Source organism: Oncorhynchus tshawytscha, linkage group LG06, assembly GCF_018296145.1.
Source record: "Oncorhynchus tshawytscha isolate Ot180627B linkage group LG06, Otsh_v2.0, whole genome shotgun sequence".
Classification (NCBI taxonomy): domain Eukaryota; kingdom Metazoa; phylum Chordata; class Actinopteri; order Salmoniformes; family Salmonidae; genus Oncorhynchus; species Oncorhynchus tshawytscha.
The window spans coordinates 51039666-51064185 of NC_056434.1; the positions used below are offsets into that span (position 1 = coordinate 51039666).

A 24520-nucleotide genomic window follows, 5' to 3' on the forward strand; every position below is an offset into this window, starting at 1 on the left:
TTCTGTCGTTAGTTGAACAGTGTTTTCTCTGACACTGATGCTTCTGGGTTAAGTGGCCGGGTTATTAAGAAGAGCGGTTTGGCGGGTAATGTTTCAGACGACGCATGCCTCTCCCAAGCCTGTTGGAATTGCAGTGATGAGACAAGATTGAAAAAGGGGGTAAAATAAAATGTTTTAAAACTATATATATAATAAATAGGTATTTATTTTAGTTCATGTATGTTATAAATGTGTACACTGGTATACATGGTGGTATTGTATTGCAGATGTTTATAAGGCTAATCTTTCCTTCATATCTAATTACTAAGGTATTTAGCTAGCTAGTATCTAGTAGGAAGCTATTTGATCATAGTTCAACTTGTCCTGCAAGCCAATGGGTGCTTTCCAGACACCCAGATACACACATACTTTTGGCCATACTTTTTTTGTGTGTGTATTTGGACACCCCTTCAAATGAGTGGACTCGGCTATTTCAGCCACACCCTTTGCTGACGGGTGTATAAAGTTGAGCACACAGCCATGCAATCTCCATAGACAAACATTGGCAGTAAAAATGGCCCGTACTGAAGAACTCGGTGACTTTTAACGTGGCAACATCATAGGATGCCACCTTTCCAATTAGTCACTTTGTAAAATGTCTGCCCTGCTAGAGCTGCCCTGGTCAACTAAGTGCTGCTATTGTGAAGTGGAAATGTCTAGGAGCAACAACTGCTCACCACGAAGAGGTAGGCCACACATGCTCACAGAACGGGCCCGCCGAGTGCTGAAGTGTGTAAAAATTGACTGTCCTTGGGTTGCAACACTCACTACTGAGTCCCGCTGGAAGCAAAGTCAGCACAAGAACTGTATGTCGGAAGCTTCAAGAAATGGGTTTCCATGTCCGAGCAGCCACACACAAACCTAAGATCACCATGCTCAATACCAAGCTTTGGGTGGAGTTGTGTAAAGCTCGCTGCCATGGGACTCTGGAGCAGTAGAAACACTTTTTCTGGAGTGATGAATCATGCTTCACCATCTGGCAGTCCGACAGACAAATCTAGGTTTGGCGGATGCCAGGAGAATGCTACCTGCCCGACTGCATAGTGCCAACTGTAAAGACTGGTGGAGGAGGAATTATGGTCTGGGGCTGTTTTTCATGGTTTGGGCTAGGCCCCTTAGCTCCAGTGCAGGGAAATCTTAATGCTAGACGATTCTATGCTTCCAACTTCGTGGCAACAACTTTGGGATGAATTGGAGCGAATCGCCCAACATCAATGCCCAACCTCACTAATGCTCTTGTGGCTGAACATCCTGACAACAATGTTCCAACATCTAGTGTAAAGCCTTCCAAAAAGAGTGAAGGCTGTTATAGGAGCAAAGGGGGGACCAACTCCATATTCATGCCCATGATTTTGGAATGAGATGTTCTATGGGCAAGTGTCCACATACTTTTGACCGTGTGTGTATTAAATAATATCTGGAACAGTAATTAGGGGTGTATTCATCACGCTGATTCTGTTGCAAAACGTTTGCAATAAACGGTTTACTCCAAACCGAAAACGTGTTACAACGAAGACTACAGTTTCTATTGGACAAATGCAGGTAAATCCCTCCGTTTCGTCCCGTTTTCTTCCGTTTGGTTAAACTGTAAACGATTTCATTTGCAAGACGTAATGAATACACCCCTGTGCTTTGGTTTCTTGACAGAAGGTGGAGCTCAAAGTTGACGTAAACACAACCCTAGTTAGTCAATGTAAATCCACATCTGAAAGAATGTTACGGTAGCACGGTTACGTGCATTTTTTTAAATTCACAAAATGCGATGTTATCTTCATGCACTTCTACTGTGCATGGTCTTTGCTGTCTTTTCGGTGCTGTATGTTTTTAATCAACTACCGGTAGCCTCGTCTTTTGAGTCGCAATATGAAGACGGATGGACCGACAGAAGAACAAAAAAATCCAGTGGCAGGCAACCCCAATTTGGGGCCCAAGGCACTGGGCACATAGTCAGGAATGGTGGAGGAGTGCCAAGCCTTTTTGCCCACCAAGAACATGACAGGACCAGGTAAAATAACAATTGATTAGCCAACTAGGTAGTTAGTTGGCTACAAAAGTCAGCCAAGTAACTAGCTAACACGCTAAAGCTAGCCACACTTGTAAAATACTAGCCACAACTCTTCGCTAGCAGGATTACTAGCTAACGTTAGCTAACCAGCTAATCTGTTGATTTTACAGATAAAACATTGCCCCGTACCGTAAGGATGACGGTGTACAACCACAGATCAATGAGCTAGTGGGTTAACTAACCAACGTCATAATGCCATGGGGAGGATGTTGATCATCATTGCCTGCTATAAATCCATTAATTTGCTCATTCACCATTATCCACATTGCAATTTCAGTTTTTTTCTCCCCCTGTTAGGTAACGTTACCTATCATTAGATGTCCTGCTTAGTTCAAGAAGATGGGTTCTTCCCTAACTAGTTATCTATTTCTGCAAATATTAGAGAAACTCAAGCAGCTTGCTCGATAACCAAGCTCTCTAATCTGCCCCTATCATGATTCAATCACCATGGAACCAAAAGGCATTCAACTTGTTGTTCTGTCTTGTGTAAGGCATTGTCAGGCGAAGTCCACAAACCATATTGCATGTAACAAACAGTTATGTTATGTACAGCAAGTTAATGTTAACATTTTTGGACTACTTATTTTTTATTTATTTCACCTTATTTAACCAGGTAGGCAAGTTGAGAACAAGTTCTCATTTACAATTGCGACCTGGCCAAGATAAAGCAAAGCAGTTCGACAGATACAACGACACAGAGTTGTTACACATGGAGTAAAACAAACATACAGTCAATAATACAGTATAAACAAGTCTATATACGATGTGAGCAAATGAGGTGAGATAAGGGAGGTAAAGGCAAAAAAAAGGCCATGGTGGCAAAGTAAATACAATATAGCAACTAAAACACTGGAATGGTAGATTTGCAATGGAAGAATGTGCAAAGTAGAAATAAAAATAATGGGGTGCAAAGGAGCTTAATTAATTAATTAAATACAGTAGGGAAAGAGGTAGTTGTTTGGGCTAAATTATAGGTGGGCTATGTACAGGTGCAGTAATCTGTGAGCTGCTCTGACAGTTGGTGCTTAAAGCTAGTGAGGGAGATAAGTGTTTCCAGTTTCAGAGATTTTTGTAGTTCGTTCCAGTCATTGGCAGCAGAGAACTGGAAGGAGAGACGGCCAAAGAAAGAATTGGTTCTGGGGGTGACTAGAGAGATATACCTGCTGGAGCGTGTGTTACAGGTGGGAGATGCTATGGTGACCAGCGAGCTGAGATAAGGGGGACTTTACCTAGCACGGTCTTGTAGATGACATGGAGCCAGTGGGTTTGGCGACGAGTATGAAGCGAGGGCCAGCCAACGAGAGCGTATAGGTCGCAATGGTGGGTAGTATATGGGGCTTTGGTGACAAAACGGATTGCACTGTGATAGACTGCATCCAATTTGTTGAGTAGGGTATTGGAGGCTATTTTGTAAATGACATCGCCAAAGTCGAGGATTGGTAGGCTGGTCAGTTTTACAAGGGTATGTTTGGCAGCATGAGTGAAGGATGCTTTGTTGCGAAATAGGAAGCCAATTCTAGATTTAACTTTGGATTGGAGATGTTTGATATGGGTCTGGAAGGAGAGTTTACAGTCTAACCAGACACCTAAGTATTTGTAGTTGTCCACGTATGCTAAGTCAGAGCCGTCCAGAGTAGTGATGTTGGACAGGCGGGCTGGTGCAGGTAGCGATCGGTTGAAGAGCATGCATTTAGCTTTACTTGTATTTAAGAGCAATTGGAGGCCACGGAAGGAGAGTTGTATGGCATTGAAGCTTGCCTGGAGGGTTGTTAACACAGTGTCCAAAGAAGGGCCAGAAGTATACAGAATGGTGTCGTCTGCGTAGAGGTGGATCAGAGACTCACCAGCAGCAAGAGCGACCTCATTGATGTATACAGAGAAGAGAGTCGGTCCAAGAATTGAACCCTGTGGCACCCCCATAGAGACTGCCAGAGGTCTGGACAGCAGACCCTCCGATTTGACACACTGAACTCTATCAGAGAAGTAGTTGGTGAACCAGGCGAGGCAATCATTTGAGAAACCAAGGCTGTCGAGTCTGCCGATGAGGATGTGGTGATTGACAGAGTCGAAAGCCTTGGCCAGATCAATGAATACGGCTGCACAGTAATGTTTCTTATCGATGGCGGTTAAGATATCGTTTAGGACCTTGAGCGTGGCTGAGGTGCACCCATGACCAGCTCTGAAACCAGATTGCATAGCAGAGAAGGTATGGTGAGATTCGAAATGGTCGGTAATCTGTTTGTTGACTTGGCTTTCGAAGACCTTAGAAAGGCATGGTAGGATAGATATAGGTCTGCAGCAGTTTGTGTCAAGAGTGTCCCCCCCTTTGAAGAGGGGGATGACCGCAGCTACATTCCAATCTTTGGGAATCTCAGACGACACGAAAGAGAGGTTGAACAGGCTAGTAATAAGGGTGGCAACAATTTCAGCAGATAATTTTTAGAAAGAAAGGGCCCAGATTGTCTAGCCCGGCTGATTTGTAGGGGTCCAGATTTTGCAGCTCTTTCAGAACATCAGCTGAACGGATTTGGGAGAAGGAGAAATGGGGAAGGCTTGGGTGAGTTGCTGTGGGGGGGTGCAGTGCTGTTGACCGGGGTAGGAGTAGCCAGGTGGAAAGCATGGCCAGCCGTAGAAAAATGCTTATTGAAATTCTCAATTATGGTGGATTTATCAGTGGTGACAGTGTTTCCTATCTTCAGTGTAGTGGGCAGCTGCGAGTAGGTGTTCTTATTCTCCATGGACTTTACAGTGTCCCAGAACTTTTTTGAGTTAGTGTTGCAGGAAGCAAATTTCTGCTTGAAAAAGCTAGCCTTGGCTTTTCTAACTGCCTGTGTATAATGGTTTCTAGCTTCCCTGAACAGCTGCATATCACGGGGGCTGTTCGATGCTAATGCAGAACGCCATAGGATGTTTTTGTGTTGGTTAAGGGCAGTCAGGTCTGGGGAGAACCAAGGGCTATATCTGTTCCTGGTTCTAAATTTCTTGAATGGGGCATGTTTATTTAAGATGGTTAGGAAGGCATTTAAAAAAAATACTACCAAACAACTGTTGAGTTAGAAACACGAAGAGTAACTGCAAATCGCAAAGAACAGGAGCTGCACCGTTTCAACACCATCAAATCACAGATGCTTAGTCTAAAACTAAAAGATACCAAAAAGAATGTAGTCCAATCAATGTAAGCTAAATATGATTTGGCTGTCTATGGTTCTGATTTGTCTGTGTGTGTTTGTGCAAGTAGATCAACATTTTGACTCACCCTACTTGTAGAGCAGGGATGGGAAACTTTGGTGGGGGCTTCAAAACTCCTGAGGGGCTGTAGTTGCTTGTGGGAATCATGAGAAACGCCAATGCCTTCCTCTTTCATGTTGACTAAACGGTCTATGAGTTCAACATACAGTACGCTTTTAGTTTTTGTCATAGGCTAGCGAGCAAGAATTTTATCCAGGTAGTCTAACTTCCTTTCATGGGCAACAATGAGCCAGCTAGTTTAGGAAAGGGCCTATTTTAGCTAGCAACAACACAACGAGATGCAACAATTCAAGTTTTCTGTAAATAACATTTTGCTCTCGGTGGGATTGGTGTGATGCCAAATCCAAACTGTCTTCCCTCGACACCATTACACAGTTTAGCTCAACGCTGATTGACTATTTTATACTTTTTAAAAAATGTATCAAGGGAGGCCAAATGCTCGCTGGCTTCCCTTGCATTTAATTCTACATGCTGCAACAATGTCCTACTCTTTTTGACCAGACAGCATCAGATAGATGGGCTACACAAACAGAGACAGAGGGGCACGGTTTCGCTCGCTCTGATGCTTTCTCCGGTGATATACATTCATCCTCTTGCGAATTAAAGGAAAATTATGAAACACTGTTGAAAGATGAATTATATATTTTTCTGTTTTTTCTTGGTAAATGTTTTGGGGAAGCCTGGCTTCCCTTGGCGTCCATGAATACACATCACTGCAACCTGGACACGGTTTCCCAAAAGCATCTGAAGGCAAATGCATCGTTAGAAAAGAGGAGTGGGAGACCCCGGTGCACAACTGAACAAGAGGACAAGTACATTAGTGTCACGTTTGAGAAACAGACACCTTACAAGTCCTCAACTGGCAGCTTCATTAAATAGTACCCGCAAAACACCAGTCTCAACGTCAACAGTGAAGAGGCGACTCTGGGATGCTGGCCTTCTAGGCAGACTTGCAAAGAAAAAGCCATATCTCAGACTGGCCCCCCAAAAAATATTAAAATGGAACTCTACCAAGAAGGCCAGCATCCCGGAGTCGCTTCTTCACTGTTGATGTTGAGACTGGTCTTTTGCGGGTACTATTTAACGTATCTGCCAGTTGAGGACTTATGAGGCGTCTGTTTCTCAAACGTGACACTAATGTACTTGTCCTCTTGCTCAGTTGTGCACCCTACTCTTTCTATTTTGGTTAGGGCTAGTTTGCACTCTTCTGTGAAGGGAGTAGTACGCAGCGTTGTATGAGATCTTCATTTTCTTGGCAATTTTTCGCATGGAATAGCCTTCATTTCTCAGAACAAGAATAGACTAATGAATTCAAAGAAAGTTCTTTGTTTCTGGCCATTTTCAGCCTGTAATTAGACTACATCTGAGCTGCGTCAATATTTATATCCATTAGGCCTATAGGCTACAACCATCAAAAAGCTCACAAATTACACTGTAGCCTAACCAATAACCTAAAGGTTACCATGTTAGGTCTATGCCAATGTCGCTTGACTTGGCACTTAATGTTTTAATATCTGTAGGCCTACTTGAAGCCCAATTCCTGCCTGCCGTTAGACTACAATGATTTGTTCAGAAATTGCGAAAACCATTGTCATCTTATTTTTTAGGTCACTTTGATATTTTCTATAGCAACGAGGGAACGAGCGATTTGAATTTGGCTTTATTCATGCTTGCTCCCAGTTTGCACACACTCAAGAAATACATAATTTACTAAAGTCAAACATTGCATACAAAAGATCAGGAGAAAACAGAATACACGGCAAACATAACACAAAAACATGAATACATAATAGGCTAAATTCTGGAGTAATTTTCAAAGTGACAGCTCCTGTAACGACACAGTTAAATGTAACTTTGTATCGAGTGCACAGCATGGTGTTTTGGGAAACGGGTGTGTCATTTTCGGCCCGTTGTTTTTACGATGCATCATTTAAACATTTGTAAATTCCATCCATTCCATTTTTCCATCGGGAAACCTGGCTTTGTAGTGTAGTCTACCACAGTAGGAGTCATAATACCCATTAAACCCTAGCGGTCAAACACAGACATGGTTCCAATCATTTTTTCCACCATTCATTTGATCCATTGTGGATTTTTAGAAACACTTCAAAATAAGGGTTGTTTCTCGTTCGTTTTGAAAACCGTGTAAATCTCTCTGACAATGTGACTTTTTAAAAATAAATATATTTGCCTGTATTTAACCCCCGAAATTGAAATGCTAATGTGGCTATCATACAGAACTACAAATGCCTGTCTCAAGCTTCACATCACTCACCAGGGCTATGATGATCTGGACGAGACTGACAAATCGAGGCAAAGGTAAGAATCTCTGGATGAACTATCTAATGTTAGAAAAAATGTAATTAGTAAATTGGCTAAAGTTGTTTAAATGGACAATTCTGTTTACTGTCTTGAGCAAGTTTTTTTAAAAACGGAAAATGCCTGTTAGCTAGCTAGCTCATGGTTAGCTAGTTAGCAACGTTATCCTGGCTAGATGGCTACGTTAGCAACGTTATCCTGGCTGGATGGCTACATTAGCCATTTTTGTCTAGCCATTTAAATGCTTGAGGAATTCTTAAAAACGATTTCTAGCTTTCTTCTAGCTCTTCTATTTCTTCAATCTAGCTGGCTAGTTAATTGAAATTGTCACAGGTGTTCTCCAATCAAGTTGTAGAAACATCTCAAGGATGATCAATGGAAACAGGATGCACCTGAGCTCAGTTTCGAGTCTCATTAGAGTCATAGCAAAGGGTCTGAAAACTTATGTAAATAAAGGTATTTCTGTTGTGTTTTTCGCTTTGTCATTATGGGTTATTGTGTGTAAATTGAAGATTTTATTTTTTAAATCCATTTTAGAATAAGGCTGTAAGGGGTCTGAATACTTTCCGAATGCATTGTGTGTCGCAAATAAAAGCCCTGGGTAGCGAGTTGCTACAATTCCAAGTCTGGAAGGTTAAAATCACCTTCAGGCCGTGTCTAGACTTGACAGTTCATGCAGCTTTAGTATTCTGATCATAGAGGTCTGATAATTGAATTCTGAGCGCGTCTTGCATCGACACCTACATTTAAATGTGTCTACCTTGTCCGGATTCCCTTTTCCTCGCGCCATATTCAAATGCCTAGAATGCATTCAACAAATGGTGTAATAGGCAAGATATGATAACACAACCACTGATGGTAACTACTGTGGCAAACTAGCCAGCTAACCTCTGTAGCTAGCTAGCTAGCTAGCTAGCTAGCAAGCGATGCTAAAGGGATTGTAACTGGGTTAGCATTAGCTAACTGGTTAGCATTTATGAGGCCAGCAAACACTTTCCTCCCACGTCACCCACTGTGCGCTTTCGGTAGGTAGCCTGATTTGCGTCCAGACAGGAGAAACCTGGTCTTCCTGATCTAAATACAATCAGTTCACGAAGCGATTTTTTTTGTGTGTCTAGACCCGCGTTTTCAATATGATCTTCATATTCTGATAGCAGAAGTCGCATTGTAAGTGTCAAGTGTAGCAACCACTTCAGACTTCGGGAATATGTGCAGCATTTTTTTATGTCTGTTATGACCGAGTATACTTTTTTATTTATTTTTATTTAAAGAATGTCTTCGGTGGGGTAATTGGTATTGGATTTGGCAGTCATGCCATTCTAAAGAGGTTTGTTCTACCTGTACGATTTATGGGAAGATGATTCAATTAGATCTGCTTTCATATCATTGAGTAATGAATGCAGCAAAAAAAGAAACGTCCTCTCACTGTCAACTGCGTTTATTTTCAACAAACTTAACATGTGTAAATATTTGTATGAACGTAAGATTCAACAACTGAGACATAAACTGAACAAGTTCCACAGACAGGTGACTAACAGAAATGGAATAATGTGTCCCTGAACAAGGGGGGTCCAAATCAAAAGTAACAGTCAGTATCTGTTGTGGCCACCAGCTGCATTAAGTACTGCAGTGCATCTCCTCCTCATGGACTGCACCAGATTTGTCAGTTCTTGCTGTGAGATGTTACCCCACTCTTCCACCAAGGCACCTGCAAGTTCCTGGACATTTCTGGGGGGAATGGCCATAGCCCTCACCCTCCGATCCAACAGGTCCCAGACGTGCTCAATGGGATTGAGATCTGGGCTCTTCGCTGGCCATGGCAGAACACTGACATTCCTGTCTTGCAGGAAATCACGCACAGAACGAGCAGTATGGCTGGTGGCATTGTCATGCTGGAGGGTCATGTCAGGATGAGCCTGCAGGAAGGGTACCACATGAGGGAGGAGGATGTCTTCCCTGTAACGCACAGCGTTGAGAATGACAACAAGCTCAGTCCGATGATGCTGTGACACACCGCCCCAGACCATGACGGACCCTCCACCTCCAAATTGATCCCGCTCCAGAGTACAGGCCTCGGTGTAACGCTCATTCCTTCAACGATAAGCATGAATCCGACCATCACCCCTGGTGAGACAAAACTGTGACTTGTCAGGTGATGTCTGGTGAGGACCTGCCTTACAACAGGCCTACAAGCCCTCAGTCCAGCCTATTGCGGAAAGTCTGAGCACTGATGGAGGGATTGTGTGTCCCTGGTGTAACTCGGGCAGTTGTCGTTGCCATCCTGTACCTGTCCCGCAGGTGATGTTCAGATGTACCAATCCTATGCAGGTGTTGTTACATGTGGTCTGCCACTGCGAGGACGATCAGTTGTCTGTTCTGTCTCCCTATAGCGCTGTCTTAGGTGTCTCACAGTATGGACATTGCAATTTATTGCCCTGGCCACATCTGCAGTCCTCATGCCTTGTTGCAGCGTGCCTAAGGTGCGTTCACGCAGATGAGCAGGGACCCTGGGCATCTTTCTTTTGATGTTTTTTAAAGTCAGTAGAAAGGCCTCTTTAGTGTCCTAAGTTTTCATAACTGTGACCTTAATTGCCTACCGTCTGTAAGCTGTTAGTGTCTTAATGACCGTTCCACAGGTGCATGTTCATTAATTGTTTATGGTTCATTGAACCGCATGGGAAACAGTGTTTAAACCCTTTACAATGAAGATCTGTGAAGTTATTTGGCTTTTACAAGTTATCTTTGAAAGACAGGGTCCTGAAAAAGGGACATTTCTTTTTTGAATATAGTCGTCTTTATATAAAAATATAGTCTTTATATATTTGTTTGTCACATATTAATCATCCTAAGAATTAAATATTTGTTGTGGTCCACTTAAAGGATTCCCCCCCCCCCTGCGTTAATTTTTATATCCTGAGATTTTTGAGTATTCTGAAAATAATTTTTAGCAAGGGGGGCATTGAGTTTTCAATATTGGTCAGGTATATCTGGAGATCATCTGCAAAACGGTTAAGTTTATATTCATGTTTTACCAATACTGATACCTGTTATGTTTTGGGTCCTGTCTAGTTCTTTCTGCATGCGGTAGAATTGCCAGTGCAAACAGGAGGGGGTGAGGGGACATCACAGTCTTGTGCCTCTTTGTAAAGCAATTTAATCAGATATTGTTTGTGTACATTTTAGATTTAGGAAAATTTATACAATATTTTTAGAAAATGTGTTATTTCATCTGGAAAGTTGAAAGCTTCCAAAGTCTTTAGTAGAAAAGGACATTCAAGATGGTCAAGCCTTTTCGGCATCAACAGCCATTTTTGAGATATATATATATATATATATTTTGCATATTGTATTAAACTGAAACTTGCTCTTGAATTGAATTCTATGGGAAAGCCGCTCATTCCTGGTACTTTTTTCCGTGCAAATATTTTAACAATATCGAATATTTATTCTTGGGTAATCTCTGTTTTTAGTGATTTTATTTTTTGTCTGCTGATAATTGCTTCAAGAGTTGTTTAGATTAAACAATGTACCTACAAAGGTTCTAACGATGAACGATGCTATTGGGAAACCGGATCCTGGTCTCAGTATGCCAACTCCTATGGTCAACGGGGTGACAAACAGTGACCGTTAGTAGTTTGCAAGATAGCATATCAAATCAAGCTTTATTTTTACAGCACGTTTTTGACATGGAATGCAACGCAATATGCTTTACAGATAAAATAAAAGCTGAAATATTTACTACACAACAAACATAAGATAAACAAACAAAAGAGAACTAAAAATCAGGAAAATCAAAGCTAAAAATGTGTTTGAAGATCCGTTTTAATTATGTCTACCGTTTCAGCCTCCCTCGGGTTCTCTGGCAGGTTATTCCAGAGGCTGGGTGCATAATACCTAAAGGCTGCCTCTCCATGCCTCTTGGTCCTAGGCTTTGGCTAAAATACCAGTGCCAGAGGACCTGAGGCACCCACTGGGTGCATAACTTAAAAGCATGTCTGACATGTATTGGGGTACACAATCCTGGATTGATTTTAAAAACCAATAGAAGACTCTTTAAAAAAAAAATGTATTCAAAAACTCACAGGCAGCCAATGCAGAGACCTTAAAAGCGGTGTAATGTGTGCTCTGGTCTCGGTCAGTACCCGTGCTGCAGCATTCTGTATGTTTTTTTTCAGTTGACCAACAGCTTTCCTGGGTAGAACAGACAGCAGAGCATTACAGCAGTCAAGCCTGTTTGTAATAAACGCACGGATGAGTCTCTGGATTAGCCCGAGAGAGAAACGGCCGCACCTTGGCAAAGTTCCTCAGGCGGTTAAAAAGCTATTTTGGTCACATTCCTGAAGTGTGATTCAAGATTTTGTTCAGAATCTAAAACAACACCTAGGTGTTTTGCCTGCTGTTTTCTCTTTTTTTATGGCCTGTGAATTAAAATTTGCTGCTAGATTCTCTCTCATTGCTTTGGCTCGAACAACAAGTACCTCGGTCTTGTCTTGATTTAGCTGGAGGAAGTTGTGAGCCATCCCAAGTATTTAAATCCCCAATACAGTCTCATTTATCCGTGGAGCTAAAAATCCTCCGGTCACACAGAAATGTAAAGTTGTGTATCGTCTGCATAGCCGTGAAAATCAATGCAGTGCTTCCTGATAACGCTGCCAAGAGGTTACATATATAATCTGAACTGTACCGGACCCAAAATCGAACAATGTGGAACGCCACATGTAATATGTAGTTTCTCTCTCTAAGTTATGTTCACCAAAGTTTGACAAACTCTCGACCGGTTAAATGCGTCCTGAACTCGTGTAGAACTGGACCGGAGAGGCCAACCCTCCTGTCCAGAAGGACATCATGGTTAACGGTGTCGAATGCAACTTTAACTAAGGCTGTCTATGTGCTGTGGTGTGGACAAAAAGCAGATTTGAAATGTTAATTTTTTTAAATGTTGCCACTTAAACAAATATTTTGTTTTGAATGCCGATTTCTCCGGAATTTAGCTTAAGAATGAAAGGTGGGGGTTGCCCCAAAAAAATCTAGATTACTTTGGTTCAGAGGGGGTTTCACCATAGCAGTTTTTAGTGCAGTGGAGAAAGGAGAAAGTGCCTGTGAACAATGAGTGATTTTAATAATAGCTTGCACTTCTTCAGATATACAATTAAAAACAGTTTTGATGAAGGTGGTGGGCATAGGATCGAGAAGGCAGGTACACAGCTTAAGTTGTGATCTCACTTTCCTGAACATGTCAACTAGGGAAAATAAATCCATAGTGCCTTTGTGGTAGTCTAGGGCACATATCATCATTCTTCTCATCAGGTCTTGCTTGAATGATACCCAGCCTAATGTTGGTTATCTTATCTCTGAAATATGCTGCAAACTCATCACATTTAGATGAGGGAAGTCCACATAAATTTGTACCCTGGCAAAACTATCAGGCAGTCAATGGTCGAGGAGCACTCTCAAATTATTCTGATTTTTTTTTATAGTGATCGAGTTAGAAAAATGAGCTCGCCTGGCATGTCTTATTGCCATGAAATATCATAAAGGACCTGCAACTTTCTTTGATTTTCTCAAGTTCCGCTCTGCCTTTCTGCAATTTCTCTTTTTTAATTGATTATAGTTTCCTCACTCATCCAAGGGAGTTTCCTCACTCCATTTGGATGAGGCCCTTTTCAGCTTTACTGGAGCTATGGCATCAATGGTTGCCCTTTAATTAGCTATTAAAGTTATCAACTAAATCAGCAGAATAGGTGGAGTATTGTTCATACAGTTCAATAAAATCTGTAGCAACATCAGAGGTAAGATAGTGTTTCTTAATAATGCGTTCAGTATTACCCTGTGCAATAGGCAAGAAGGTAGTAAAAAACTCCACAGTGGTGATCAGATAAAGCAACTTCAACATTAGAGGATATGTCAATAGAAAGCCCATTGGTAATAACCAGGTCCAGAGTATGGGTGTGATTGTGGGTGGGCCCAGTAGAAAACCCCTTGGTAATAACCAGGTCCAGAGTATGGGTGTGATTGTGGGTGGGCCCAGTAGAAAACCCCTTGGTAATAACCAGGTCCAGAGTATGGGTGGGCCCAGTAACATGTTGGATAAAGTTCATAGAGCTCAAAAGATTAATATGTTGTGAATTCCCACCATCCAATACTTCCCACAATCCAATGCTTTTAAATCCATGACGGGGACTGTGCAAGTGGTGCCCTTCTTCTAAAGTGCCCTAAGATGCTGCCCTCCTCCCTTTTTTAAAAATCTCTTACTATCTCAGGGAGAAGCCAGCCTCCGCCAGCGTCCAGGAGGCCACTAGAGATGAGCGGCTCCATCTGGCTGTAGTGGCCTGTGGTCCCAGACTAGAGGAGACTCTCACCATGTTAAAGTCTGCGCTCCTCTTCAGCGCCAAACCGCTACACTTTCACATTTTCGCAGAGGACCATCTGCATGGCAGCTTTGGAGAGTCTGTAAGTATGGAGAACAGGAATTAGTGGCAGGATGAATTTTGGTACTAAGTGATATGGCCCTAGCAGTTAAGAGGATGGAACAAGAAGAAGAAGAAGAGGGAAGCTGTTGAACTAGATGTCTGTACCTGTGCCGGTGTGTGGTTGTCTCTGTCAAAGCGAACCTGTTCACTTGTGTCTGTTCCCTGCGTATTTTCCCTCAGCTGGACTTGTGGCCCAGTGTCTTCCAGACCAGGTTTAACTACACCACGTACCCCATCACCTTCCCCAGTGAGAACGCCAAGGAGTGGAAGAAACTCTTCAAACCCTGTGCTTCTCAAAGGCTCTTCCTTCCGGTGAGTCCTCAGGGTTTGATGAGACTGGCCATAATAAAACTCAATTAAACTGTTCAGTGCCCCCCTTGCTGAGAACAATACACGTTTGTTCATGAGATATTGGACCCAGATTAAGCCCATTCCTGGACCTCAACAACTTTCATTGAAGATTCTCCATTTGAAATCTGGGTCAGGGAATCAGGAAAATGGCGTGCTGTCAGAGTAATGTGTGTAATGTTTGATTATGTTCTTGGGCATTCTAACCTTTTTTTTGCCTGCTCTCCAGTTGATCCTAAAAGACGTAGACTCTCTGCTGTACGTGGACACCGATATCTTGTTCCTTCAGCCTGTAGAGGAGATCTGGTCCCTGCTCTCCCTCTTCAACTCCACCCACCTGGCAGCCATGGCCCCTGAGCATGAGGAGCCACGCATTGCCTGGTACAACCGCTTCGCACGTCACCCTTACTATGGAAAGACCGGGGTCAACTCTGGCGTCATGCTCATGAACATGACCCGGATAAGAGAGAAATACTTCAAGGTGATTGTGTCTTTGTGTGTAGGTGTTTTTGCTTGAGAAGAAATACTTCAAGGTGATTGTGTCAGTGAGAATGAGTGTCTTTGTGTGTAGGTGTTTTTGCTTGAGAAGAGGTTGTCAGGATCTCTTGAACTTTCTCAGCTTATTTTTTTGTATGTTCTGTTAAAGCATTTTATGTCTAGAAAGGCCAAACTGTTGAAGGTACAGTAGCAGTCAAAAGTTTGGACACACCTACTCATTCAAGACATTTATTTATTTTTACTATTTCTACATTGTAGAATAATAGTGAATACATCAAAACCATTAAATAACACATGGAATCATGTAGTAACCAAAAAAGTGTTTAACAAATCAGATTCTTCAAAGTAGCCACCCTTTGCCTTGATGACAGCTTTGCACACTCTTGGCATTCTCTCAACCAGCTTCATGAGGTAGTCACCTGGAATGCATTTCAATTAACAGGTGTGCCTTTTAAAAAGTTTTTGTGGATTTTCCTCCTTAATGCGTTTGAGCCAATCAGTTGTGTTGTGACAAGGTAGGCGTGGTATACAGAAGATAGCCGTATTTGGTTAAAAAAAAAAAAAATCCATATTATGGCAAGAACAGCTCAAATAAGCAGAGAGAAATGACAATCCATCATTACTTTAAGACGTGAAGGTCAGTCAATTACGGAAAATTTCAACAACAAAAAAAGTGCTGTCGCAAAAACCATCAAGCCTTATGATGAAACTGGCTCTTATGAGGACCGCCACAGGAAAGGAAGACCCAGAATTACCTCTGCTGCAGAGGATAAGTTCATTAGAGTTACCAGCCTCAGAAATTGCAGACAAAATAAATGCTTCACGGAGTTCAAGTAACAGACACATCTCAACATCAACTGTTCAGAGGAGACTGTGTGAATCAGGTCTTCATGGTCGAATTGCTGTAAAGAAACCACGACTAAAGGACACCAATAAGGAAAAGAGATGGGGCCCAAGCCGGCTTGGGCCAAGAAACACGAGCAATGGGCTTTTAGACCAGTGGATGGTCTGAGTCCAAATTTGAGATTTTTGGTTCCAACCGCTGTGTCACATAGTAGGTGAACGGATGTGTGGTTCCCACCGTAAAAGGAGGCGTGATGGTGTGGGGGTACTTTGCTGGTGACACTGTCAGTGCTTTTATTTAGAATTCAAGCCACACTTAACCAGCATGGCTACCACAGCGTTCTGCAGTGACACGCCATCCCATCTGGGTTGTGCTTAGTGGGACGATCATTTGTTTTTCAACAGGACAATGACCCAACACACCTCCAGGCTGTGTAAGGGCTATTTGACCAAGAAGGAGCGTCACCCGACCTCAACCTAAATGAGATGGTTTGGGATGAGTTGGACCACAGAGGAAAAGCAGCCTACAAGTGCTCAACATATGTGGGAACTCCGTCAAGACTGATTCAAGGTGAAGCTGGTTGAGAGAATCCCAGGAGTGTGCAAAGCTGTCATCAAGGCAGAGGGTGGCTACTTTGAAGAATCAAAAATGTATAAAACACTTTTTTGGTTACTACCTGATTCCATGTGTTACTTCATAGTTTTGATGTCTTAGCTATTATTCTACAATGTATAAAATAGTACAAATAAACTCTTGAATGAGTAGGTGTGTCTAAACTTTTGACTGGTACTGTCATTTGTAAATGATCGTAGTTGTGTTCTTCAATTTGTAATGTTGGCTAAGGCATTTTCTGTAAGTCTTCTGCACCCCCATTATTGACCAGAGGAGGTCACTGTTGCCATTCTTCTGCGTAGCTCACCAGCTGTGGCTCACCAACTGTGTACTGTAGGGTTTCCCAAACTCAACTCGGTCTTTGGGACCCCTATCAGCTAATCATCAAGCTTTGAATGAGCTGTGTAGGGTTAAGGCAAGAACCAAAATCACTTGGCGTCCTCAGGACCAAGTTTGGGAAACGCTGGTGTACTGTTATAAACATATTGCCATGCCTCAGACACAGAAAGGATGAAATAATTTATTCATTGTTTGGTGTCAGTGAGGAGTTTGGCTGTTTTTTTAGTTTGCCATTTATATTGTGTCACATTACCCAGAATGAATGTGGTTCACACTGTCATTTAACATATTTTTGGTTCTTTCTTTACTATGACTTGTTATGACAGAATGACATGACGTCAGTCCCCCTCAAATGGGTGGAGCTGCTGATGCCACTTCTCCAGAAATATAAACTCAACATCACCTGGGGAGACCAGGACCTGCTCAACATCATATTCCATCATAACCCAGGTGAAACTCACCTTCATTAGGTCCCACCGCCTCATACCATTGTGCAACCAAAACAAAAATGTGCATTTCTTATTGGACGGGTGCAGCTAGTACTTCCATGTTTCTGATCTTTTTATTTTGTTTAATTCAAGTGAACATGACCCAGACAGACACATTGCTTTATTGTTGAAACGATCTATTCTTCTTCCTCTAGAGGAATAACTGTTTTCCTGTAAGTATACAACTCACGCAATGGTGTAACAGAAACCCTCAGCTACCTCTCTCCCTCCTGTATTCCCTTGTGCAGAGAGCCTGTATGTGTTCCCGTGCCAATGGAACTACCGTCCAGACCACTGTATCTACGGCAGCAACTGTCTCGAGGCCGAACAAGAGGGCGTCTTCATTCTCCACGGAAATCGAGGTGTTTACCATGACGACAAGCAGCCAGCGTTCCGGGCCGTCTATGAAGCCATCCAGAAGGTAACGACATCCTCAGCTATGCCTGTAACCTGGGAATTCAGACAGGGGGAGGGGGATATTGAAGTAAAGAACATAAGACCTGAGGGAGGATGTGCTTCCTGATGCATTTAACTAAACTCAGCAAAAAAAGAAACGTCATCTCCCTGTCAACTGTGTTTATTTTCAGCAAACTTGACATGTGTAAATATTTGTATGAACATAACATTAAACAACTGAGACATAAACTGAACAAGTTCCACTGACATGTGACTAACAGAAGTGGAGTAATATGTCCCTGAACAAGGTGGGTCATAATCAAAAGTAACAGTCAGTATCTGGTGTGGCCACCAGCTGCATTAAGTACTGCAGTACATCTCCTCATGGACTGCACCAGATTTGCCAGTTATTGCTGTGAGATGTTACCCCGCTCTTCCACCAAGGCACCTGCAAGTTCCTGGACATTTCTGGGGGGGATGGCCCTAGCCCTCCATCCCCGATCCAACAGGTCCCAGACATGCTCAATGGGATTGAGACCCGGGCACTTCGCTGGCCATGGTAGAACACTTGCATGCCTGTCTTGCAGGAAATCACGCACAGAACAAGCAGTATGGCTGGTGGCATTGTCATGCTGGAGGTCATGTCAGGATGAGCCTGCAGGAAGGGTACCGCATGAGGGGAGGAGGATGTCTTCCCTGTAACGCACAGCGTTGAGATCAGTCGGGCTGTTTGTCAAATACCCTTAGTGTGGGAGTTAACATTTCCTCTCCTGTCTTTCTGTCCTCTAGGCCCAGTGCTGTCAAACATGATTTTCCTATGTCTTTATATACATTTCCACACTGAGGTTGAAATACTACTGTGAAATTGAGAAAGTTAATAATACCTTTTTTGTGTATGAGCTGTTTGAAAAGACTGCCTGAAGTTTCATCCTGATTTGGTGCGATAGAGTTTTGGCCTGCCTAGTGCCATCACCAGGCTGTAGCCAATAGACCAATAAGAAATAGTTCCGAACCCCTCTGCCAATAACGGCTAGTTTTCACTCAAAATTTCTGGCTTGAGATATAGCTTCTTAAATAAGCTATTTTTGTTTATTTTCATTAAAATGGTCCAAAATAAGAATCACAGCAAGGTACTTTAATTTCAAAAATGATTTGAAATTGAGATAAAAAAGTGCTGCGTTGGACCTTTTTTAATAAACAACCTATCCTCTTAACATTTGCTTGATTACATCGTCAGGGCACTCCGGGCCATTGCTTTTTATTTGGTGGACTTCCATCCATCCAGATGAAAATGCTAAATTGATAGTCCCTTTAACGTCTCTGTAATTCTGCCTCCGCTCTCCCAAAGCCAGGCTAATCCCTACCTACCTACTAACCAGACCTGCGTCCACCCACCGATCACTCCTAGTACTGGCATTTTTCGAGCAGGGTTCCCTAACTGGCGGTCCATGGGTGATTTTTATTTAGCCCCAAAGTTTTCTGAGCAAAAACAAAATGGCATAAAATAATGTAAAAACACCAGCAAATCAGCTCCATGTGATTCTAATTGATTATAATAATACACACACACAGCACACACTCACTCCTACAGCGGGGAAGCCCAGGTGCATTCTAACCCAGAGTCCACTCATGAACAACTGAGAAGGAAATAGTTTGTTATTGAAACTTGCTGTGTGTTAACTTAAGCCAATAGTGCTCTTTAGGTTGAGAATTATTTATCTGTTTTCTTATAGTTGAAGCTGTGTTTAGTATTTAACCAGCCTTTCAACAGCTTGTGTTCCGTCTGTTGAGCATTTGGAAGAAGCTCTTACCAGTTCTTCCTTTGCTGCCGCTCTATCTTTCATTCTCTTCCTTTGCTGCCGCTCTATCTTTCATTCTCTTCCTTTGCTGCCGCTCTCTTTCATTCTCTTCCTTTGCTGCCGCTCTATCTTTCATTCTCTTCCTTTGCTGCCGCTCTATCTTTCATTCTCTTCCTTTGCTGCCGCTCTATCTTTCATTCTCTTCCTTTGCTGCCGCTCTATCTTTCATTCTCTTCCTTTGCTGCCGCTCTCTTTCATTCTCTTCCTTTGCTGCCGCTCTATCTTTCATTCTCTTCCTTTGCTGCCGCTCTATCTTTCATTCTCTTCCTTTGCTGCCGCTCTATCTTTCATTCTCTTCCTTTGCTGCCGCTCTATCTTTCATTCTCTTCCTTTGCTGCCGCTCTATCTTTCATTCTCTTCCTTTCCACCTCTTTCAGTTTCCTCTCTCCCTGCTCCCCCATTCCCTCCCCTCCCAGTCCTTTGAGGACAGCAGGCCTGAAGCCCATACTGTAGCAGGCATTTCTGGAGAACACTCTCATTCTCAGCACACAAAGAACTCAGTCAGTGTCTCTCCCTAGACGACCTATCCCAGCTTGCACTGAGGCTGCTTGGCAATAAACCCGGGCTCACCATTACTGATATGAGCCAAATCCACAGAAGAGTTGTAAAAAGGTTAGTGCTGATGATGCTATGTTGAGACACAATGATGGGATGTTGTGGACAAGGAACACGAAACACACACACACACACACACACACACACACCAAGAAGACCGCCATCACCACCCAACAGCATCCACATAAAAATCAATAAGAGACAGTTAATGCTGCTTTATGGCCTGCTGTTGTGTATGATAGATGATAAAGCAAGTGTGTGTGCATCCTTTGAGTGACCTAATGCTTAGCCAAACTGGGTTCCAATGAGCCCTCGTAAAAAGGTCATTTCCTCTACTGTGCCTGCTGTAAAAGTGCGGCTCACCCACGGAACGTAAAAAAGCTTGATTCTTTATTCATGGCTATAACTGAAGAGATTGGGTCTGCAGTGACTGAGAGATGAGGCGGAGATGCCGTGATGAGTAACCGAAGCGAGGGTCGAAGCCTGATCTTTTGGGGGCAATTTGTGGTCGTCCAGAGTTGACCGCAGCAGTGCTACCACTAGACCAAATTCCTGCACTGACATGTAATCATATACATTTTGTTTTCTTCTCCACAGTACACATTTGGGGACAACCTAGTCCAGTCCCTACTCCTCCCCCTGGAGGCAAAGCTTCAGGAGACCAAACACACCTACTGTGGAAGAGCCAGCCACATGTTTACCAAGAGGTTAAAACGGAGCATCAGCATACTTCAACAGGAAACCATAGAGGGAAGGTGACGCCTACCACTCTCCTATTACCATCGATGGCTGACTGACACTCTGTGGCACACCTCGAAACTATGCCCCTAGGAGTACAGGGAAGAGCATGCATTACTGGCATGTGTATATGATCCCGGGCGGGATTTAGCCCACGCTCTTTCCTTTCCGTCCATGCCCAAAGTTAGATGAATCCGTCTTCTGTTTACAAACGGGCAACAGCTACCGGCGCGTCGACACTGCTCCAAAGACAATTTCGAGGGGAAGATGATCAGTGTAACACCGTGTCTGTTTTCCTGTGGAGCCATTGTTCCTCAAAAAACGTTGTCCTGTGAACGTGATAATCATCAGGTTAGGGAACTGCAGTCAAAACGTGTGGGAAAGCGCTGAAATTAAATCTCTTTGACCTCTACAGAATTGGACATTTCTATCATCTGACTGCAAAAATGGTACACTTCACAATTGGGTTGCTGTATGTTTTTCACCTGTGGTGAGAATGTCAGTCTGACGATCACATTGCAATCCTCAGAAGTATTCAAGGAAGAGAACCCATCACGGTTCTTTATATGCCCCGCATGAGCCAAAAGTATATATTTTATTTAAAGTAATATGTTAATATTATATCAATTAGATTTAAATGTTAGAATTAGATTGAAATATACACCTGCAGTGTCATGAAGAATGACAACACACCGGTTAAAGTTTGTCATAACTATTCCATGAATGCAGTTTCGTTGGTACAAAACTTGATTGTAAAACAAATGCTAAAGAGAAGTATTTTGAGGTTAGAATCTGAGGATATCAATATTGGTGTTATACGGTGCAATTCGGAAAGTATTCAGACACCTTGACTTTTTTCAAATTTTGTTACGTTACAGCCTTATTCTAAAATGGATTCAATTGTTTTTTTCCTCCCTCATCAATCTACACACAATACCCCATAATGAGAGAGCAGGTTTTTAAATTTTGGGGGGGCAAATTTATAAAAAAGAATCTAACTGAAATCACATTTACATAAGTATTCAAGCCCTTTATTCAGTAGTTTCTTGAAACACCTTTGGCAGCGATTACAGCCTTGACTTCTTGGGTATGACACTACAAGCTTGGCACACCTGTATTTGGGGAGTTTCTCCCATTCTTCTCTGCAGATCCTTTCAAGCTCTGTCAGGTTGGATGGGGAGCATCACTGCACAGATATTTTCAGGTCTCTCCAGAGATGTTAGATCATGTTCAAGTCCGTACTCTGGCTGGGCCACTCAAGAACATTCAGAAACTTGTCCCAAAACCACTCCTGCGTTGTCTTGGCTATGTTCTTAGGGTCGTTGTCCTGTTGGAAGGTGAATCTTCGCCCCAGACTGAGGTCCTGAGCGCTCTGGAGCAGGTTTTCTTCAGTTATCTCTCTGTACTTTTCTCTGTTCATCTTTCCCTCGATCCTGACCAGTCTCCCAGTCCCTGCCGCTGAAAAACATCCCCACAGCGTGATGCTGCCACCACCATGCTTCACCGTAGGGATGGTGCCAGGTTTCCTCCAGATTTGATGCTTGGGAGTCAGGCTAAAGAGTTCAATCTTGGTTTCATTAGTCCAGAGAATCGTATTTCTCATGGTCTGAGAGTCCTTTAGGTGCCTTTTGGCAAACTCCAAGTGGGCTTTCATGTGCTTTTTACTGAGGAGTGGCTTCTGTCTGGCCACTACCATAAAGGCCTGATTGGTGGAGTCCTGCAGAGATGGTTATCCTTCTGGAAGTTTCTACCATCTCCGACGAGGAACTCTGGAGCTCTGTCAGAGTGACCATCGGGTTCTTGGTCACCTCCCTGACCAAGGCCCTTCTCCCCAGATTGCTCAGTTTGGCCGGAAGAGTCTCGGTGGTTCCAAACTTCTTCCATTTAAGAATGTGTGAGGCCGTTGTATTCTTGGGGACCTTCAATGCTGCAGACATTTTTTGGTACCCTTTCCCAGATGTTTCTCGACACAATCCTCTCGGAGCTCTACGGACTATTCCTTCAACCTCATGGCTTGGTTTTTGCTCTGACATGCACTGCCAACTGTGGGACCTTATATAGACTGGTGTGTGCCTTTCCAAATCTTGTCCAATCAATTGAATTTACCACAGGTGGACTCCAATCAAGTTGTAGAAACATAAGAAAGGATGATCAACGGGAAAAGAAAAAAAATCTGTTTTTGCTTTGTCATTATGGGGTATTGTGTGTAGATTGAAGATGTATTCATTCAATTTTAGAATAAGGCTGTAACAAAATGGCGAAAAGGGGAAGGAGTCTGAATACTTTCCGAATGCACTGTAAATGAGATTACATCTATCAACATAATGCACTTTTAATGTCTGCCATATTATAACTCAATAATGATTATAACTACTGAGTAAATGATCCAAGAATACGTCCATAGTCTCCATGTAAACATAGATAGAATTCTATAATAGCCATTAATCAATGTTTGTGTGGAATTAGGCATGAAGGTTTACTAAAGAGATTTAATCATAACATGTTTGGTTTTAGCTAAAGTTGACATGCGATAGGTTGTTATGCTCTGTGCATAGAGCATAAACCTGGGGGATAGGTTCAATCTGAAAAGTACGTACTGTACTTCATTATAACTTAATGTTTTTGGATTCACATGTGAATCTTATAGGTCGTATAGGTACGAAAGAAGCAAACATGCAATCAACTGAAAATAACTTTTTAATATGTATTGAATACATTTTAAATAACATACATTTTCTCCAATTGTACATTGACTTAACACAACCAAACTGTATTAAGAAGTGATTTTTTTTGTCACTCTTTCCCTCCATTTCTAACTAATGCTAAACACAGATTTTGCACTACTGATTGTACAGATCATGGATTACGTCTTAAAATATCAATGTTAAAATCTGACCGTGTATGACATGTTTTATTGAGTATAGCCAATCTGTGGTAAAACAAATTTGTTCATTGTGATGTTATAACCATATATTGTTTATAATAAATATTACACCTTGTTGTGAACTTGGTTGTGCTGCTTGACCGACCAGTAAATGTACAATATTTCATATATAAAAGGCTACAATCGATAGAACAGTGTTGGTGGAATTAAGCAGTCTTTTTTTTGTAGTTGTCTTGGGGTTTCGCAAAGAGAAATGGAGGGAGATAATTAGTTATATAATATGGTCTATGGTATAGACATGGTATTTTTGTTAATTAAGTCTACCTCAAAGTTGATATCATGTGTATAGGCTACAATCATTATATGGAGTATATACAGTGGAACGAAAAAAGTATGTGAACCCTTTGGAATTACCTGGATTTCTGTAAAAAAATTGGTCATATAATTTCATCTGATCTTCATCTAAGTCACAACAATACACTGTCTGCTTAAACTAATAACACACACACAATTATAGGTTTTCAGGTATTTTTATTGAACACCTTATAAACATTTACAGTGCAGGGTGGGAAAAGTATGTGAACCCTTGGATTTAATAACTGGTTGACCCTCCTTTGGCAGCAATAACCACAACCAAACGTTTTCTGTAGTCGGGAATCAGACCTGCACAACGGTCATGAGGAATTTTGGACCATTCCTCTTTACAAAACTGTTTCAGTTCAGACTTCCCAAGAATATTGCTGGTGTGAACTGCTCTCTTGAGGTCATGCCACAGCATCTCAATCGGGTTGAGGTCAGGATCAGACTGGGCCACTCC

General features: G+C 42.3%; 1 protein-coding gene across 2 annotated transcripts; it reads left to right on the top strand.

The window, feature by feature from the left end:
* The first annotated feature begins 1686 nt into the window (after positions 1-1686).
* On the top strand, positions 1687-21910 carry LOC112252683 (glucoside xylosyltransferase 1). 2 transcript variants are annotated; one of them, XM_024424138.2, is made up of 8 exons: positions 1687-2044; positions 7592-7672; positions 13933-14122; positions 14323-14454; positions 14720-14971; positions 17110-17233; positions 17520-17692; positions 20679-21910. In XM_024424138.2, exons 1-8 carry the CDS (start codon positions 1797-1799, stop codon positions 20838-20840), a joined length of 1362 nt encoding a protein of 453 aa, XP_024279906.1. In that variant the 5' UTR covers positions 1687-1796; the 3' UTR covers positions 20841-21910. The 2 variants fall into 2 exon arrangements, with proteins under 2 accessions (XP_024279906.1, XP_024279907.1); XM_024424139.2 differs by lacking the exon at positions 7592-7672 and having other exon boundaries at positions 1689-2044; positions 20679-21908.
* Positions 21911-24520: the final 2610 nt, after the last annotated feature.

Coding starts and splice junctions, on each gene's coding strand:
- LOC112252683 (XM_024424138.2), top strand. CDS start 1,797: ATGCGATGTTATCTTCATGCACTTCTACTGTGCATGGTCTTTGCTGTC. Junction 2,045..7,591: donor CAAGAACATGACAGGACCAG/GTAAAATAACAA, acceptor GCTATCATACAG/AACTACAAATGCCTGTCTCA. Junction 14,123..14,322: donor ATGGCAGCTTTGGAGAGTCT/GTAAGTATGGAG, acceptor ATTTTCCCTCAG/CTGGACTTGTGGCCCAGTGT.